At 48.9% G+C, this 19,762-nt stretch overlaps 1 protein-coding gene across 10 annotated transcripts in view; it reads right to left on the reverse strand.

Annotated features, from left to right (window-relative positions):
* Tox2 (TOX high mobility group box family member 2) overlaps window positions 1-19,762 on the reverse strand; it is a 117,631-nt gene that overhangs the window by 25,331 nt on the left and 72,538 nt on the right. For all 10 annotated transcript variants that reach the window (XM_026787184.1, XM_026787185.1, XM_026787187.1 and 7 more), the window contains one exon: window positions 14,173-14,418. In XM_026787184.1, the coding sequence (XP_026642985.1) occupies window positions 14,173-14,418 (246 nt within the window). The remainder of the gene's footprint in view (window positions 1-14,172; window positions 14,419-19,762) is intronic.

The raw sequence follows: 19,762 nt of genomic DNA on the forward strand, positions 1-19,762 counted from the left end.
CCCTCCCCCTCCTCCTTCCCCCCTCTCTCCTCTGGGTCTACTACCTATGGAACAGGAGGTAAAGCTCTCAGCTATTTCTCCAGGGCCATGCCAGTCTGCTTACCACCATGATGATCATGGACGAACCCTCTGAAACTATAAGTGAGCCCCCAGTTAAATGTTTTTCTTTTTTTTTTTTTAAGTAAGAGTTGACATCATCACGGTGTCTCTTCACAGCCATAGAACAGAGACTAAGATGGTCACCACCCATAATCCCACACATGGAGGCATGACCATTGCAAAGGCCACAGAAAACTGGTGGCTCACAGAACGGCTCTGACAGAACAGTCCAGAAATTACAGCAAAAGATGCCATTTGGGGGGTTCTCTATGAGTGAAAATGACTGAAAAGATACTTAGCAAATGGCAAGACTGAAAAATTATTTGTGGGTAGTAGCATGGTTTTAATAGATTTCCTTCCTTCTTTAATATTTAAAACAATGGAAACATGGCATTTTAATAAAATCCACAAAGCTCTGTCTGGAGAAGAAAGAAGAAAAAGATGTAAGAACACTTCATTGCACAATTTATAGGACACAGCCAATGCCATACTTGGAAAAAATATGTACTGCCATAACCTTTATTATTAAACAATAAACAATAAAAGTAAATGAACAAAGAGACATGAGATTCAAAAATGAAAAATTGCAGATGCTACAAAGGAAGGTAAGATTAATAAACATAAAGACAGAAATGAATAAATTAAGAGGAATAAAAATAATAGAATTCAAGCATAACTCTGATGGCCAACTCCAATAAACAACTAAATAAATAAAACAAAAACTAGCAACAGGGAGATCTCTGGTAGAGAAGAAGTCGGAAACATAGCATCTTAGGAATGGGCCTGGGGCCTAACAGTCGTGAGACCCGCAAACACCTTCAATCAGTGTTGACAACTGAGGAGCCCAGCGTCAGACATATCTGTTTCCTGAAGCTGGTCTAACCCTGCCACAGGAGTATGAGGAGGTCTGTGGAGATGGCTCGTTGGTTAGGGACTTGCAAGTCCGAGGTGCTGCGTTCAGTCCCCAGCATTCACAGGAAAAGCCAGGCATGCCTTAATCCCAATGCTGGGGAGGCAGAGACAGGAGTCATTCTAGCTGAGCCAGTGGGCTCTGGACTCAGTGAGAGACCCCGTCTCAAAAAAACTAAGGTAGAGGCCCAGGGAGATGGCTCAGCAGGTAAGGGCACTTCCCACTAAGTGTGACCTAGGTTCAATCCTCAAGACCTACGAGGTAGAAGAAGAGAACAAATTCTTCCAAGCTGTCCTCAAACAAGGATTGCAAAGCTCTGGGCTCCCAGTGAAGGGCTTGGCACTGGCTGCCAACACCACAGCCTGGCCGCAGCACCTCTGCTGGTAAGCCCCACCCTCCAACAAGAAGAGTTTCCTGGAAACACGTGTATCCGGAGTCTCCCAGGGAGCGCTTGCGCCCTCCTGGAGCTTTTCTGTTTAGATGAGCTGTGCCTGTCTAGCTGTCGTTTGTAAAGACTCCTCCAAGTTCTACACAGCCAAAACCACAGCTGAGAGAAAGAACGGACTTTTTATTATCCAGCCGGAGCAGAGGGGGAAAAACGACTCCCATAAATCTCAAGTTTTATGCGCTCCTGACACTCCGCGGAACCATCGATGGCTTCTCAGCTATGCCGATGGTACATTAAAACCTCATTTTCCCAAACATGGTACTGAATATGCCCTCGGAGGAGAGGGCCATTATACACAGCAATATCGGCGCTGCAGCTGACGAATGTCGCTGCGATTTCCCCGGAATTCTCTCAGTTCACACTCTGCTGCTGAGCTTGGCATCTTGCCTGGGAGACTGTTAAACACCTGGCCCCTGCGCGCTCCAAGGCCAGGGGGTCACGGCTCCGATTAGCAGCTTGGCAGGGGGTGGAGGGGTCGGTTCCAGAGGGCAGCTAAGCAACCATAAAACATCTCAAACTGTTTCCGAGTCATAGCAGGAGGGTGGCGCCTGGGACTGAGAGAGATCGCTACAGGGTCAAGATTTTTCTCCGACTTTTGCAGCTGTCTTCTTGTCTGTCGCCAAGGCTCAGTCCTAAAGTCAGCACATCCAGGAAGCCCTCCCTGACACTGTGCCAGAAGAGGGTGGGGAGAAAGGCAGGGAGATTCACAAGGATAGCAGTGGGTAAAATATCTAGAAATCTCCCCATCAGGGCTACACGTAAGGGACAGAGCATGCCCAAGAGAAGTAGGAGGCATACCACTGTAGGTGAAGGCGGGGCTGGGGAGCGGGCTGAGGACAAGACCCATAAAAGGTTGTGAGCCTCACTGCCCAACGCCATTTGAGCTCCCAACCTTGCCTAGCTTCTGGCCTGCTTCCACGATCTGTTTCTGTTTTCTGCCACAATCCTTGTGTCCCTGGTCCAAACTTTCTTGTTTATTTTGTTTGTTTTTGAGACAGGTCTCATTGTATAGCTCTGGCAGTCCTGGAACTTGCTACACAGACCAGGCTAGCTTTGAATTCACAGAGAACCATGCGCCTCTACCTCCCTAGTGCAAGGGTTAAAGGTGTGGATCACCACACTTGGTTATATGTTGTTTTATTATGTGCATTATGTGTCTTGTAAGTATATGGCATGTGTGTGTGGGGGGGGTGATGGTGGAGGCAAGAAGAGGAAGTTGGATGCCCCTCTCCCCCAGATGGAATTACATGCAGTTGTGAGTCACCTGATGTGGGTGCTGGGAATCAAACTCGGATTATTTGGGAGAGAAGCAGATATTCTTAACAATGGAATCATCTCTCCAGTCCCCCAACACCCTGCCCAACTCTTCTTTATTGCAGAACACAGAAACCTGGAGATCTCAGCGTGTGTCCCCTAAACTCCCATCCATGCCTGCGATAATAGACGCTGCTTGTCTCGGAGCGCCAGGGAACTTCTAGCTCGGAGTACCCCACATGTCATGTGATTTTCAAGAGCCCAAAAGCCTCCTATCAGAGTGAAACCCATAAAGCAGGTCTCAGTCTTGGCTTGCGCACTGGTATGGAAGCAAGGCTGGGGGGGAGTCAGCCTTCTTGCATTCAGACCTTGCCCCTCTCATCTTGATAGCTGTGCAGCCAAGTCATTTCTGCCTACACTTCGCCATGTCAACCAGACAACACAAAACAAAAACAAAAGCAAACTCCCAACCATCAAAACAAAAATCCCAGCACTACCTCCCCAGAGTGGAAGAGTAAAGGAAATAAGAGGTACCAAAGGAGAAGTGTGCCAGGCTCTTAGTCAGTGGTAACGAAGTCAGCAGACCATGGTTAGAGAAAAATGGGCTCATCAACTTAGGGGAGGTTCACAAGAAGATTCATGGCCAAACAAAGTGTGCTCTGTGTGCCCCCAAATGCCAGGATACACAAGACCACATGTTCATGGGTAGTACCCAAGGCCGGCTACGGTGCTTCCGTTCTCGAGGATGTTGGGTCCTTGCTAGCTCTTCCCTGGCATGGAGTTCGTGGGACTGAAGTGAGGCAGTCACGGGAGGGCCACGTGGATGTTAGCCAAAGTCAGGGATCGCCGTTCGAGTCCCACCCCCGTACCGGGAGAACCCAGGCTGCCTTTGCACGTTTCACAGCTTGAGTACAACTCTGGCAATGGTGAGCCAGCCCATCCAGTTTTAAGGATGCCAAGAGCACTGGGCTTGGAGTCCCAAGTGTAGCTTTAGGTTCTGGCTCTGTATTTTTCTAGATAAGTGACTTTGGGCAATTAATTCTCCTTTCCCATTTACCCAGTGCTAACCAGACATCCAGAAGCCTGTGTTGGAGAAGGTAAACACAGGCTTGGCTCAGGTTGTCCCATGTAGCCTAGAAACAGACAGTGGATCCTTCCATGAGGTCAGCCTGCTCCCACCTGTATGAGGATGCCTGATACACTCACAGTCTGTGCTGTCGTGTGGGCTCTGGTATGGAAAATTATTGGAGTGGAGAATGATGCCCACACCCGTGTTTGACCACCTAAGTGTGATATCTGGGATCCACACGGTAGGTGGTGAGAACCAGCTCCTGTGAATCGTGCTCTGACAGCCACCAGAATGCCATGGCCTGTGTGCACGATCCCCTCTCCAAACACACTAAATAAATCGAATACAAATCTTACAAAAGACTTATCAAAATATTATTTGTCCTGACTTCTGAGCTTTGTGACACTCCCTTGTACTGCATGACTGATACCTTTGCCTTTCTCAATCCTAGAGCACAGAGAAGCCTTCTGAGCAGAGGGAACTGTGCCTAATAGTTCCAGGTTAGAAATGATCATCTCTCCCCCAAGGGACATTTGGTAATGTGTAGAAACAGAGTGAGTGTGTGGGGGGTGGGGTGTGCGTGCGTGTGTGCATGTGCATCTGTCTGTCTGTCTGTGCATGTGCATCTGTCTGTCTGTCTGTGCGTGTGTGCATGTCTAAACAGATATACACACATTGATATACATACATGCATGAATGGAGGTTGGAGGGTATTTTCACAAGTCGCTCTTCAGATGCCACCCACCTCTGATTTTTGATACAGGGTCCCCCCAAACTTGAAGCTCAGTAAGCAGACTAGTCTGCCTGGCCAGTGAACCCCAGGAATCTGTCTGTCTCTGTTGCCCTAGCATTAGGATTACACGTGCATAGCACCACACCTGACTTTTTAAACTAGAGGTTCTTGGATCACACTCAACGTTCTCACACTTGCAAGGCAAGTGCTCTGCAGTTTCTCTGACTGAGCTACCTCCCTGGTCCTGGAGAGATTGCCTGCTTTTGCCTTTGAGGAGGAGGGAGGTACTGGACTCTGGGCATAGGGAGTGGCAGCCAGGGCAGCTGACAGTCATCACGCTGTACACAGGAGAGCCCTCCGCAGTGGGCTGTCCTGCCCAACATGTCAGTGGGCTTGAGGTTGAAAAATCCTACACTTAAGACACGTATGAGGACCTCATGGTGCACACTGCTACCCTCACCCCTCCTAAGCCTTCCTTTCTACATCGGACAGATGTTGGGGGAGCAATGGACCCAAACTTTACACAGCAGGTGCTCAGTATATGACTGTGCCCCAACCTTGTCCCCATTCAGCACATCCCCAGACTTAGAAGAGACAGCGTCCCTGGATTCCAAAGAAAACTTCGACACCGCGAAGAACACGCTTTATTCTGCTCTGACCTTCCTTCTCAGAAAAAAACTCCATGAATCTTATCTCTCAACAAATGTGATCCATTCGTGGAGAACCCGGCTGCGTGCTGGCTTATCGCTGCCCTGAGCCCTAACGGGGAGTGAATTTTTATGACCGAGTTGTAAACCTTTGCAGAAACCATTTTTAAACTAAAAAAAGAAACGCTGACAGCTTCTTAACTACTCTAGTTGTTAAATTAAGCATGAGGGATGGGATGGCGGAGGGCGCAAAAGAAAACAAAAGTGCTCAGGAAGAGTTAGTGGAGGTAAAGTGGTGTTCATTAAAAATAGAAACACACACTCACACACACTCACACACACTCACACACACTCACATACCAATCTTTTGTGTTCAACTTCACACTCGTACATCATAATGTACCAGTAAAAGGGCATTTCCCCTGAGATAATAAAAGAATTGAATTTTTCCTTATCGGTCATCTATTTTTCTAGCCCAAGCTATTACTCCCGCTCTAGGGTTGCTAGGCAACAAGAAATATTAATAGCAGCTTTTATTAGCTTAGCTTTTGCAGCGGAGAACCAGAATGAGAAAATGGGAGACATAAATGTGTTACATAAATCTTTCAACCTCTCAGAGCTGGTGTTAGTCTCTGTTTTCATAATGATTTATTGAAGTGATGGTTCATTTATGAGCAAAAGGAGTCCGGGATAAGAAGACAGAGCAGTCCCCTGCAGGAGTGTTTGAAAATAAATAATTATAGCAGGGGAGTAAAAGCTGTTTAAAGCCATTTTTTCCCTGAGTTTTATAAAATCTAAAAAGACACATTTCTTTGGCTTACGGCTTCTGAAAAATGGGGGAAAGAGTTGCACCAGGACTCCAGTGCATACCAAGAATATTTGGGGCTTCTGAGTGTCCCCATTTCTGTCCTTCCAGAGTCCATTTTGGAAATTTGTCTTTCTCCCACTCCTGGGATGAAAACATGGCTCCCTCTGTTTTTCCTGTGATGGGTGCCCCCACTCCCGGCCTAGTCATGGAGCTAAGATGGGTTGTTTCTTGGGCCCTCGTTCTTTTAACTAGAGGGAGAGCTGTCACTGATGCTGGTTTTAAATGCCAAGGCCCGAATGACATCATGACATCCGCCATAATAGATATGCTCCCTCCCACAACCCCTGACTCCTCCCACCCCTCTCCAGCCATCAGAGCATCCCACTTGGTTTTCCAACTGCCCATCTTGTTGATTTGCGTTGGTGAACAGACCGGAAACTTGCCACGGCAAAGCTTACACCCAGCAGGTCAGGCTGACGGAACTTAGAGAAGACAGTCTGGTCACACCTAGTCAATGAGCAGAATGCTTTACTAACTACAGTAAGTCACTGAGGTTGGACCTACTGTGTGCCACTTAGATTCCTCCAATCACAGACTTTCTTCCTACAGGGCAAGTGCCTGACCTCCATGGTACAAATGAAAAAATTGGGGCACAGGACGATGAACACCTTGCTCTTGGTCATAGAGTGCTGGAAAGAAGCACAGGATCTGGGTTCTTAACTGAGGCCAACCTGAGCACAGGGCCTATGACTGTGACTTTTGGAAAATGCTAAAAATCGAGAAAGCAAAGCAAAGCAAAACAAACAAACAAAAAACACCCAGAGAAGCAAAACAATAAGTGTCCTACTTTTATTTCTATTGCTGTGTGATAAAAATATCCCAACAACAGCGACTTTTGGGGCCAGTAAGATGGCTCAGTGGCTATAAGAGCTGGCTGCCAAGCTTTATGACCTGAATTTGATCCCCAGTTCCACATGGTGGAAGGAGAGGGATTTGATTCCCTCAAGTTGTCCTCTGAAGGACAGACAGACAGACAGACAGACAGACACACACACACACACACACACCCCAAACAAGATAGATAGATAGATAGATAGATAGATAGATAGATAGATAGATAGATAGATAGATAGATAGACAGACAAATAATTTGTTTTAGGTAAGGTTTATTCTACTGTGATAAAACACCATAATCAAAAGTAACTTATAGTCTGTCACCCAGGAAAATCAGGGGCAGGGACCCAAGGCAGAAACCTGGAGGCAAGAACTGAAGCAGAGGCCATGAAGGGGAGCTGCTTACTAGCTTGCTCCTTATGCCTCACTAGCCTGATTTCTTATAATGTCCAGGACAACCTGGTGAGGGATTGCACCACCACAGTGGGCTGGGCCTTCCCATGTCAATCACCAAGAAAATGCCCCACTAGCTTCTCCATAGGCCAATCTGCGGTGCCTTTTTCTCAGTTGAGATTCCCTTTTCCCAAATGACCCAATCGTGTGCTAAGGTGGCAAAAAAACAAAAAACAAACAAACAAAAAAACTCACCAGGGAAATGCTTTAAAAAATGTTTTAGGGAAAAGGGGGTTTATGTGGTTATTCTGGACCACGGAATATCATTTGGGGGAAGTCAAAGCAGACACTCAAGCAGCTCCTCCCACCGCGGCCACAGCTAAACCAGGGAGAAGTGAATGCTTGCACAACAGGGGATGGTGCCGCCCACGGTGGGTTGGGTCTTCTTACATCAATTAACAATTAATACGATCCCCATAGCCATGCACAATCCAACCTGATCTAGACAGTTTTCCAGTCGAAACTCTCTTCCAGGTTGGGTAAAGTTGACAGCGAAAGCCACAGGTTACAGAAATGGCCACCATCCTGTCTCTTAAGCCCTTTCCTGCATGGCTCTGCCATTTCTCCCTCGGCGAGGTGGGTTTAGCACTCTATTGCTTGGCTCTCTGGGTTAGTCATGTGACTGGCTTTGGCCTAAAACTGATAAGAAGTTTGAAAGTTTGCACCCTAGGGCCCACCCTTTCTCCAGGCTTCTGGTGATGAGAGACTCATAGCTAAGATACCTCAACTGGTGCCAGGGGAAACAAGCCAGGGGCTAAAGTAAGACTATCCTAGACACTGGGCTCAGAAAAATGGCTACCTGACCCCAGAAACCACACGATGCAGTTCCGCTGACTCAAGAATCATAGGAGATAATTAAAATGAATTGCTTTATGCTGTTAAGGGTTGTAGCAATTTGCTACAGGACAGACCTAACTATACAAGCACAAAACAAAAACATTCACACATTAAGAATGATAAAAACAGTGGGTTGGCCTTGGGGGGGGGTTGTTCACTCCCACATCACTAAGAAGTTTGGGGGACAGTGGCTTGAGTTGGAGGTCTGTTAAAGACCTGCAGAGGTAACACACAGGCTGGGCCCACCACTCCCAGGCTCTAGGCCCAACCCAAGGCTGTGTAGATTCTCTCGTGGAAACCATCTCTAAGGCAGGCTGGCCAAGGGCACGTAGACTGTGGGTCTGCCTCTAACAACTACCCCGAGCTACTTCACCTGGGTTGGAAGCCCCCAGGTCCGGCCCAGCTCTAGTGTGCTGGGAGAATAACTCTGATCTGTGAGCGCTTCAGAATAGGAAGTAAGGCACAAAGGGACCAAAACTGAACAGTGGGGACGTTGATCTTATTTTTTGTAGGTTCCCAACTAGTTGTCACAAGTAGTGGTGGCCCTGGGGAGTCTCCCCACATTTGCTTGCTTAGTCTAGTGGAGCTGGCAAAGCAGCTATGCCATTTTTTCAAAGCTGGGATCCTAAACACAGTTCACTGGCAGGAAAACTGAGGCTGAAGTAGGAGTGGCTTGCCTAAAGTCCCAAGAAATCCAACAAGACACAAAGTAGGGGCTGGGAAGATGGTTTGGGGGAGAAGTGTTTGCTGCACAAGAATGGAGATCTGATTTTGGATCCCCAACACCTATATAAAAAAGCAGGGGATCTCTGTGCCTGTAATCCAGTGCTAGAAGGCAGAGACTGGAGGATCCTGCATGCTCTGACCAGACCATTAGCCAATCGCTGAGCTCCAGGGGCAGTGAGAGACCTTGTCTCAACATACAAGATGGAGAAGGGGCTGGAGGGATGGCTCAGCAGTTAAGAGCACTGGCTGCTCTTGCTGAGGACCTGGGATTGATCCTCAGCACCTACAGGGTGACTCACAACCATCTCCAACTCTAGTTCCAGGGGATCTAACATCTTCTTCTGGTCCGTAAGAGCAATGTACATAAGGGGCATGCAGACATACATGCAAACGAACATTCATGCACCTATAAACAAATAATTTAAATATAAGGTAGAGAGTGGTTAAGAAAGACACTAAGCATCCACCTTCAGCCTTCACACAACTAAGCACACAACCAGAGTCCTCAAAGATGGGAGGAGAATATTTGCATGGCCTCTGTCCTGCTCCTGTGCTGAGGACTGGGCTGAGACAACACCACTCCAGAGGGCCAAAGGGCTCAGGATCCCAGATTCCTAACCACCACTGTGGCCATGGTGAGTCTGCTTCCACCTGCCCAAGTATTTCCCTCACCCTTGGGATAGATATCTTTGGTTCCCCAAAAGCAGGGTTTTCCTTTGTGGTAGAGATGAAGCCCCACCCCTTCCTGGCTTACCCCTTCCCCTCAGTACTCAGAGACCCTGAGCTGTTTCCCAGAGGATTCCAGAAGTGATCTCAGACTCCACGAACAGCTCCATAAATTCCACTCTGAGTTTCTGCGAGCATTTTAGAGGCTGATTTATAAATACAATATCTCTCTCAAAATGAAACAATCAACATAGGATAAAATTATCGAGTTATGAAAATAGAGGTCAGACGGAGGTACAGTGCTTTAAATTAAACTGGCAAAATATATCTTTCATACTAAATTGACTCTTTTTGTCTTGGAAATGAATGTTTAATCAGTTAAGACATTGAAGTTGAGGGAGAAAGCTGTGAGCATATTTAATTTTGTAAAGGGGTCTGGTTCTGGCGTCGTTCATAATCCCCCCTGGCGGCATCAGGAGAGGAGCCGCCTCCACATGCCCGTGAGACTTAATAATCAAGCAGGGGACCAGAAGGCATTGGTGGCCTCTGGAGTCAACACTATGGGGGCCTTAGCATTGATGAAATGGCTTCCAAAGAGCAAAGTCTCACCTACTCATGTCGAGATGGCATCTCTGGGAACAACACCTGGCATCCAGGTATCCTCTGTGCTCCCTGAGCCTGGCTGTGCAATCCTTTACCCTCTGGTCGAAGTGAGAGATAGTTGTAAGGACTTGGTAGGTGTGACTTCCGGAAGTTCGGCTTGAGAGTTGGTGGCGTTTTCACTCACAAAGACAGCATACAGGTCTGCCTCCTGCCCAACTGTCACTTCCCATGTGAGGGACAAGGTAGTTTACAGAATCATCTGCTATCCTGTGTTGCGCTGTGACTCCATCACTGGCCAAGCCACAGTCAGTATTGCTAACGATGGCCTCGGACAGACAAGGCCGCTGAAGTACTGGGGTCTTGGTACTCCACAGAAACTGTGTTTTATCATATTCCCACCCCACGAAGGCCAGTGCTCCCAGATACAAAGCTATTGCCTCCCCCGTCCTGGTCAGATGTCTATTCCAGGCACACAGACCCCGCCCACTAGCTGAACATCTACAGCGTTGTCTGAGAAGCAGACTGCATCTGTTGGCTTTTCAGCACTATAACAACATCCCTGGGTCAGCTCACTGGGTTAACCAAGGATAGCTGTGGCTTGGTTGAGGGAACACATGGCTTTGGGCCTCTGTTGAGGGTAGCACAGCATGATGGGAACATATGAGTGAAGGGCCACATCTGGAACCAGAGAGAAAAGAGACCAGAATACCACGACCCTTTGTCCCTAAGGGCCTTCCACTAGGTTCCTCCTCTTAAAGGCCCACAGCACCCCATAACACCATCATCCCAGGGTCTGAGTTTTTCATATTGGCTTCAGGGGATAAAACTACATCTGAACTTCATCACAGACTCTTGATCCTCTCTCTGTTTGCATCTGGTGTATGTAAATGAGTCCCAGAGATCACAAAGCCTGTAGCCATGCCTGGTACCCAGAAGGGGTTCAAGAAGATCAGTTGGCAGGGCAGGTGGGAAAATGCCATACCCTACTAAAGATATTAAATCATGGCCAAGTGAGAGGGCTCAGAGGGTAAAGGCGCTTGCTGCTAAGTCTGACAGCTAGAGTTTGATCCCTAGAACCCACATGGAGGAAGAAGAGTCCTCCAACCTTCACAGGTGTGCTGTGGCACATGCATGCACACACATGCCACTGATGTGGGAGTGCCATATATCAATCTGTTGATTTCATTGGTTAAGCAATAAAGAAACTGCTTGGCTGGCCCTCATAGGTTAAAACATAGGTGGGAGGAGTAAACAGAACAGAATGCTGGGAGGAAGAGGAAGTGAGCTCAGACTCTACAGCTCTGCTCTGGAGCAGAGACGACATACTCCCATCTCCAGGGCGGACGAGAGAGCTCTGCTGCTCTGAGGCTCAGGCGTTGAAGCTCCGGCCCAGGATGGACGTAGGCTAGAATCTTCCCGGTAAGACCGGTGCTCACAGATTATTAGAGATGGGTTGATCAGGATATCAGAATTAGCCAGTAAGGGCTAGTGCTAAAGGCCCAAGCAGTGTTTAAACGAATACAGTTTGTGTGTTGTTATTTCGGGTCATAAGCTAGCCAGCAGGCGGCCAGGGTGCTAGGGATGCAGCCCCGCCGCTCCTATTACTACATGCCACACACTCAGAAAGAAAAGGTACTAAGCCGTAGTCCTTAGAACCTGCAAATGTCACAAGAGCAAGTGGCCTTTACGACAAAGTTCAAGCTCAGGACCACAACATTGGTCTAATTCTAGATTAGACCTACAGTCCATCATAAGTGTCCGTATGAGAAGGGCAGGGAGCTATCAGTAATGAAAAAGAAGCCAGAGACCAGGGAGAGACAGAACCACAAGCCAGGGAAGCCGCTAGAACAATGATTCTCAACCTGTGGGCCATGACCCCGGTCACATATCAGATATTTAAATTATAACTCATAACAGTAGCAAAATTACAGTTATGAAGTAGTAGTGAAATAATTTTATGGCTGGGGTCCCCATGCTATGAGGAGCTGTATTGAAGGGTCGCAGCATTGGGAACGTTGAGAACCACTGCTCTGGAAACTAGAAGAGGTAAAGACAGACACCCCGGAATCTCCTGTGCAAGCACAGATTCCCAGAACCTTGATTTCAACTTGAGGTTCTGGTTTTGGACCTCTGGGGCTGTGAGTAGTTAGATCTCTGGTGCGTTTGAGCAGCCGGTTTGTGGGAATTTGCTAGAGCAGCCATGGAAAACAGAAGCCTCCAGCCCTCTGCATCACTTGGTGGAGTGGCCCTCCCTGCCTCTCTCAGTGGAGAGGAGCGCAGCATGAGAAAGCATTTACAAATCCCTGTGCATGCTGTTTGACACCCAGCAGGTGCTTCCATAATCCCTGCTTCACACATACAGCTGCGTGGCGCGCGCGCGCACACACACACACACACACACACACACACACACACACACACACACACTTCGTGCTTGCCATTCTCCCGAATTCAGAAGTCCTGTTTGTTGTCAAGGCCACTTGCCTTCTTACCACCCCACCCTAGCGTTTAGCTCTTATCCGGCTTTCCCCTTCGCTGGGGGCCTCTGCCCTGGGTAACAAGGTCAGGCTTAGCTCTCATTAAGTAAGGAGGGGGATATAAAATCAAACAAACCCCCACAGTTCTAGACTAATGGAGAGCAGAGACCGTGCATTTGAGACGCATACTAAACATGGGCCGGTTGTGAGGAAAGCTGCAAAGGACTGTTTCACACGGTGCTCATGTAAGTGATCGTGTATTTCCAAGGGGAGTCAGGGGTGGTCTGTGATCAACTGACAGCAGGCCCTGTAAGGATCGGAGCTGTTATGGTGGGGAGGCTTGGGAAGGCCGCTGTGAGACTGGTCACAGTATGTATGTGTGAAGGCCAGGAGGCAACTACAGGTACTGCCCACTTGGTTTTTTGGACAGGGTCTCCCATGAGCCTGAAACTTTCCTCAAAGCCTGGTTGTCAGCTGATATAAGCAGAGGCAAGCAGGTCGTGAGTTCAAGACCAGCGTATACTGCATAGTGAGACCTTGTCAATAATTAATGAAAAACTCAATGGAAATGTGTGCTCTGCTCTCCAGGGGTCCTGATCTGTCCATCTCAACACAGCAGTAGCCCAGTTTCCTCTTCCAAGTGGGTGACTGGTTCAGACTCCACAGTCACGTGGCCTCTGTCTGGTCCGCCCCTGCCATTATCTCAGCTCATTTTCTAACATATCCTCACTACTCTGGGTGCCTTTGCTGGGGATTCCCTACAACACAAGGCAGGGCAGAGCCAGGCCACATGCTATGAGAGCCTGGTACAGGGATGAGGAACGTCATTGTCCCCACAGGTCCTTGCCCTGGGCTGCCACACTTAGTAAAGACTGGGAGGGGAGTAGCTGCTGGACTTGGGAGCCCTGGGATTCACATCAGGGACCCTTTCCTTGTCTCTGAATCGTAGCATCAGCCATCAAGACCTTGTCATCATGTTTGAGATGATGTAGGTAGAGTCCTAGCCACTATTTGGCAAAGTGGACAAGCAGGAATGGTTGCTCTTGCTGTTAGTCACCGAGCTAAACTGGGCTGGAAAGGTACCATGGTTAGTAAAGTGCTTGCCTTGCAAACATAAGGACCCAAGCGTGGTGGCATGTGCTTGTGTTTCCTGCACTGGGATTGCAATAAATACTACTTGCAAGACTGAAGCCTCTTTTAGTGTGTGGGGGGTGCGGGGAGAGGAAAACATTTTCACAAGGATTGTATAGTTTCCCACTCTATGTTTGGGAATTGATGGCATGCATATATCTCAACAAATCTGCTAGAAATAAGATTAAGGTTATACTATCAACAACCAATAAAATCAGTCCTAAGTTGCCACGAACAGAGCTGTAGAAGAAACAGTTTCCTTCCATGCCAAACCCACACTCCACAGACTCTCTGAATTTAGCCAGCAAAACTCAATCCAGGCACAGGATCAGGGCTCCTCAGCTCAGCCCTGCTACTTGCTCCCCTCAAGCCCACCCTTGCTGGAGCCGTGGGGGCCCATGTGGAAGATGGACTCACCGTGGGCAGCTGTCCAGACAGCAGGTGGCTATCCTGGGCCAGCATGTTGGACACCATGATGGCTGGGAGGTCCATAGCTTGGTACGAGTAGGCAGGGAGCAGCCCGTTGGGCGCAAGGCCGTGGCACAGTGAGTGGTAGCCGGCTTCGTGGTCCCCCAAGTGCAGGAGGGATGGCTCAGGGAGGTTGGGAGGCGTTATAGGAGGAATCTCATAGTCTTCATTGCTCTCGCTCTGGCTGCTGTAGGTCTGAAAACATCAGAGGGACGGAGGGGGGGAGGGGTCAGTGCCTCAAATTCTCAGAACACATTTGATAGCATCAGTAACAGCAGCAGTGGAAACAGTGCCTTTGACAAAGAGAGGACCACCATGAGGCAGAAGGCCTAACGACCTCCTGACTCAGGTCCTGCTCCACTCCTCAGTGAATCTTCCTCCCGCTGAGAGTCTGTAGACAAGAGCTTGGACTCCTGGAGAGTGGATTTCCCTGAATCTGCTCCTGATTTCCCAGCAGACCTGGCCCACGGTCACCTGAGAACCACCCTCCCCCGGCCACCCACTTTACAGAGCGGGACTTGGTCCAGAGGAGAACAGTCAAGCAGATTAAGCAGATGAGCTGGGGACTGGAGGCTTCAGGCAATCAGAGTCTCTTAGGCATCCCCAGGCATCTTGTGGTCCTTATCTGGGTGAGTGACATTTGTCCTGTCGTGGTACAGATTAGCAGTTAGCAGCTCTCCTCTAGGTCAGTCCTCCTCTAGGTCTTACTGGGCCATTTTTCCCACCCCAATGAGCAGGCCTCAGAACAAGGCTAGTAGACCGTGAGCACTACATTTGGCTTTCTCCTTGCCATAACCATCCCAGGTTTTACCGTAGATCATGGTGAGCATGTACGTTGAGCCCTGGTTTTGTGGCACACATCCTGGGTGTGCTTCAGTAGGTGAAGGGGACCTCCCATTTGTCATTGTGAGTGAATTTTTAAAAATCATACATGGGTTATAAGACTTTTAATTATGTGTGTCTGTCTGTCTGTCAGTCTATCTGTCTGTCTGTCACACCATGGTGCACATGTGGAGGTCAGAAGACAACTTGTGGGCATCCTTCCACTATGTAGGTTTTGGATATGAAACTCAGGCCTGACTTGATGACAAGTGCCTCTTGTCATCTCGACTTTTTCACTTTAATCTCATCAAACTATTTCCCCCGTAGTCTACTGGAAGTCTCGGGTGCCCTTCTCATTGCCATCTAGTTAATATCAGAGCAAACTTGCCTTGTTTCTTTTTAGTCCACTTCCTCCCTCCATCCTTTCCTTTCCTTTCCTTTTTTTTTTATTGAGAAAGAATTTACTCTGTAGCCCATGCTGGCCTTGAACTCTCAGCCCCCTGAGTGCTGGGGGTCATAGGTATGTTGGACACCCTGCACTCCTAGGACAAATCCTGCTTGGCCCTGATCTGTTGCTCATATTTGCAATGCTGGACTTGGTTGGTAAAGGCCTTTCACATCAGGTCCACGTGTGAGATTAGCTTCAATCTCCCTGTCTGCAATGCCCATGCCTGGAGAGCCAGTCTTCCCTCTCCATATTCTGGAGATGAGACCCAATAGAAGACAGCTCTGTGAACTATAAGTCAGAGCTGAAGAAACTATCCATGACGCACCAGAAACAGAAAAAGAGAAGTTGCACACAGAGGATAGCAGGTGTCTCATGGGCTCTGTTTTAATGGGCCAGAGGAGTACCAGAAGAGGCAATGGTTGAGATCTTCCAGAAGTGACGAAAGACACCAGACGTATTTGTGAATAGGAAAAAACCTTCCTTAACATGTATGTGCAGAGAATGGAAGGCACAGTGGGGCTGGAGAGGTGGCTTAGTGGCAGAGTGCTCACTCGGCACTTGTGATGTTCTGGGCTCTGTCCAGAGGGAGGAAGGACATGGTTTGCCGTTCTGTATTGCTCTGTGAATCCAGCATGCAGACTGAGCAGCTAGCTAGCTATCCCCCTCCCCGCCGAAGTCTAGCCCTTTTCTCATGGATTGATGGACAAAGCTGTGTGTACAGGGAGGTTTGGGTAGAGCTATGACAGAGCAGGGACACACTGCTTGTTCCTTAGGTTCCAGAATGAACATGACTTCTTGCTCACTGGCTCCCTCTACAGGGATATTATGGAGTTACCACACAGATAGGTAAACGGGTCTGGAAGAGGTGGCCACACCTAACTGCTGACTTCCCTTGGCTTTCTTCTCAGGTTGGAGTTTGCCTCAGTCAGCCCTGAGCACTCTTCTCTTTCTCCCTTACACTCCCTTCCGGATACCCCAACAACCCTTGTGTTCAAAGCCCTGCAGGGGTCACATTCAGCCTCTGTTCTTGGTTGCTCATTCAAGCACAACGGGACATCTCCATACCCACATGTCGTTCCCTTCTTCTACCTTGCACTCACCCGTATTCTCTGACCTCATCAGATGACGTCACCCTCCATGCACAAACCCAGTGCTCCCCTTCACTCCCCTCTCAATTCCAATACAACTACTCCAAAATATGTTTAAACTCTACATAGTCCACTACCACCCCACCGGGGACAAAGATGACAGCCTCCTCCTGGTCTCCCACAGCTCTCTCCTATCCCTACACTCCTTCTTGTAACCAGAATCTTCTCTAAAAAGAATCATCCCGTTCCTGCCCCACGCCATGCAGCGGGGCAGTGGAACTCAACGGATCGCAGCCAGCAGCCCGGGCTTTCTAGCCAGACTTGGAGGTCTCTGGCAACACTTCCGCACCAACCAGGAGCCCACTGGGTGAGACTGGGCACTATTATGATGTTTTTAAGTTGAGGGAGAGTGGTCCTGTTATGGGCCACGATGGTCTAAGCTGGACAAGGAACCCCACACTCGGGCCTGGGGCAGTGAGCCCCAGGTTCTTAGAAGAAAACGCTGGCCCTCCAGGCACCTTGCAGCCACAGGCAGATGGGCACTGCTATGGTATGTTGGGACTAATGAGTCCTGGCTTTCAACTGCTTCCCTGCTAGAACCTTCTAATTGAAGTTACTAGAAGCTGTGCCTAGCTTAGAGGATCAGAGGATGGGATTTTCACCTGTTGGCCATTGACTTCAGTGTATTTAAGCCTCCATGGTGCTATTATTAAAGAGGGGCTTTTGGTACCAGTGTTGGAAGGTCTGTATGTCGGTCAGTCTGTCTCTGCGTGTGTATTCTCAACCTCCAGCCCCTTGCCCAAAGCTCACGAACTGGGTTCTAGCGCATAGAGCGCAGACGGGTGCGTGGCAATGGTGGGCAAATGTATGGAGTGATAAGGGACAGAGAGAAACCGAATATTTATGTCCTGTGGATAGAGGCATAACTGGAAAGGTAAAAGAGATGAGGAGTGGGTGAGGTCCACAGGGATGTCTGAGCCTGGGCTTCTTCTGGGGGCAAGTCTGGGTTCCGTCTCTGATGCAGCTCCGGGCTCTGCTGATGTCTGTGGCTCCTGATGCCACCAAAGGCAGAGAGGGTAAGACTGTGCAGAGCTGGCCCCGCCCCTCACTGGCCGCAACGCTGGGGAGAACTGGTCCTGCCCCTCATTGACTGAAGCACTCAGAAAAAGGATCTCTGCTCTCCTGGGCTGCACAATGAGCCTGTTCACAGGGGCATGGTTAACGGGCCCTGAGAGTGTGGGAATGGGAGAGCTGACCACGCCCCTCACCTGCCAGGTCCGAGGACCACACCTCCCCTGGGTATAGAGTCAGCCCTGTCCGTGGAGGTGTGGGCGAGCCAGCACCAAAGCCGTGACCATGGGAGAGGTTTCCCTGCCTCTCATCAGCTGCAGCACCTGGGACCCAGTCCCAGAACCAGGGTTATGAGTTGGCCCACCCCAACATCTGCCTCATCTGTGACCTGCTGGAGCACAGGGGAGGAGCCAGAGGATATCTTCGACACAGGACCCAACAGGACATCCAGGAAGAGTCCCAGTGAGGGCCCAGCATTGATGGTGCAGCAGAGACCAGGGGCCCTAAACCGTACCAATGATTCTTTTCAATAAATGCCTGCATATAAAGATATATGGATAAAGGGTTTACTGTGTGACTCACTGTGTCACACTACAGCTTCTATGACAAGATTTTCCTTCCCTCCCTCCCTTCCTCTTTCTCCCACTTTTTCTCTTAAATTTTATTTTGTTTTATTTTGGGTTGGGGCAGGAGATGGGTGGGATTGGGAGGCAGGATGTAAAAGACAAAGAATGAATGAATGAATGAAGAGACAGAATCATCCCACTAGTCGCTTGTGCTGCGCATGCTCAGACAGCTGCCCTGGCTTTATCACTATTGCTAATGCTTCACTGCACAGACTCACGGGTTCAGGTCCAACATTTTCACAGAGGTGTACAATGTACCTAATAAATTCCTCTCCTTTCCCAGTTTATCCCCCCTTCCACTTTCATGTTACATATATATGCCTATGTATATGTATTTAAATCTAAATTTCACATATGAGAGTAAGCAAGTGGTATCTGCCTGAGTCTGGACACTGAACACGGGGAGCTCCAGTTCCTGTCTTTTCCCTGCGAATGACATGGCTTCCTTCCTCACGTCTGAGTAAAACTCTGTCATGCCACATTGTCCTTACCCTCTGTCTAGGCTGGCTCTCCCATCATTAGCAATGCTCCCTGGACGTGTGGCTATGCTGGCTTAGAGTCCTTCAGGTACACATCCAGGAACCCCATGGCCTTTGGGTCCAAGATCTAGGTCTCAAACATGATGCTGTAAGTCCTCCCATGGTCTGGTCGTTGCCAGCTCAGGACTGCTCTTCCCGGAATTGCAGGGCATTAAGGGACCTTTCCAAGGAGACAGAACAGATGCCAGCTGCTCACTGGCTCTGCATTCTCACTGGTGTGTTCTTTAATGTCTGTGCCACAGGTTCATGTCCCGTGAGTTAGCTTGTCTTCTGCTTCACCACCAAGATGGGTTGGGAGCAAGTGTTTGGATGGACTCAACCACGGGTATCGCATCACTCCAGAATGCAAAGGCCAGGGTCACCTCCTCCTAGTGCCCCCCCCACACACACCATCTGCACTCTATGCACTAGAATCCAGTTCACGAGCTTCGGGCAAGGGGCTGGAGGTCAAAAGTCCCTCTTTAATAGCACCATGGAGACTTAAATACCCTGCAGTCAATGGCCACCAGGTGAAAACCCCATCCTCTGATCCTCTAGGCAAAGCACAGTTTTTAGTAACTTCAATTAGAAGGCTCTAGACAGGGAAGAGCAGCTGAAGGCCAGGACTCAATTGGTCCCAACATCCTAGAGCCCTTCTCAACTGTCCCGCCCATCCTCTGCAAAGACACCTCCAAGCCCCACACATTGCAAGTCTCTCACGGTGCTCGGTTACCTCCTATAGATGTTTGTGGTTCATCTCTACCTTTGGCTTGTGTATCCCTTCTACAAAGCCCCGGGCTCCATGAAGGCTGGAGGTAAGTCTGGTTTGTTCCCAGTACCGAGTACAGTGATTGACACCTAGAAAGAACTCAGTTACAATGCACTGAACGAGGTCACAAAAATGGATCACTCCAGGATCAGGTTCAAGCCTCAATGATGGAGGAAGGTCATTGGTTAAGTAATAAA

The sequence above is a fragment of the Microtus ochrogaster genome, linkage group LG8 (assembly GCF_000317375.1).
Source record: "Microtus ochrogaster isolate Prairie Vole_2 linkage group LG8, MicOch1.0, whole genome shotgun sequence".
Classification (NCBI taxonomy): domain Eukaryota; kingdom Metazoa; phylum Chordata; class Mammalia; order Rodentia; family Cricetidae; genus Microtus; species Microtus ochrogaster.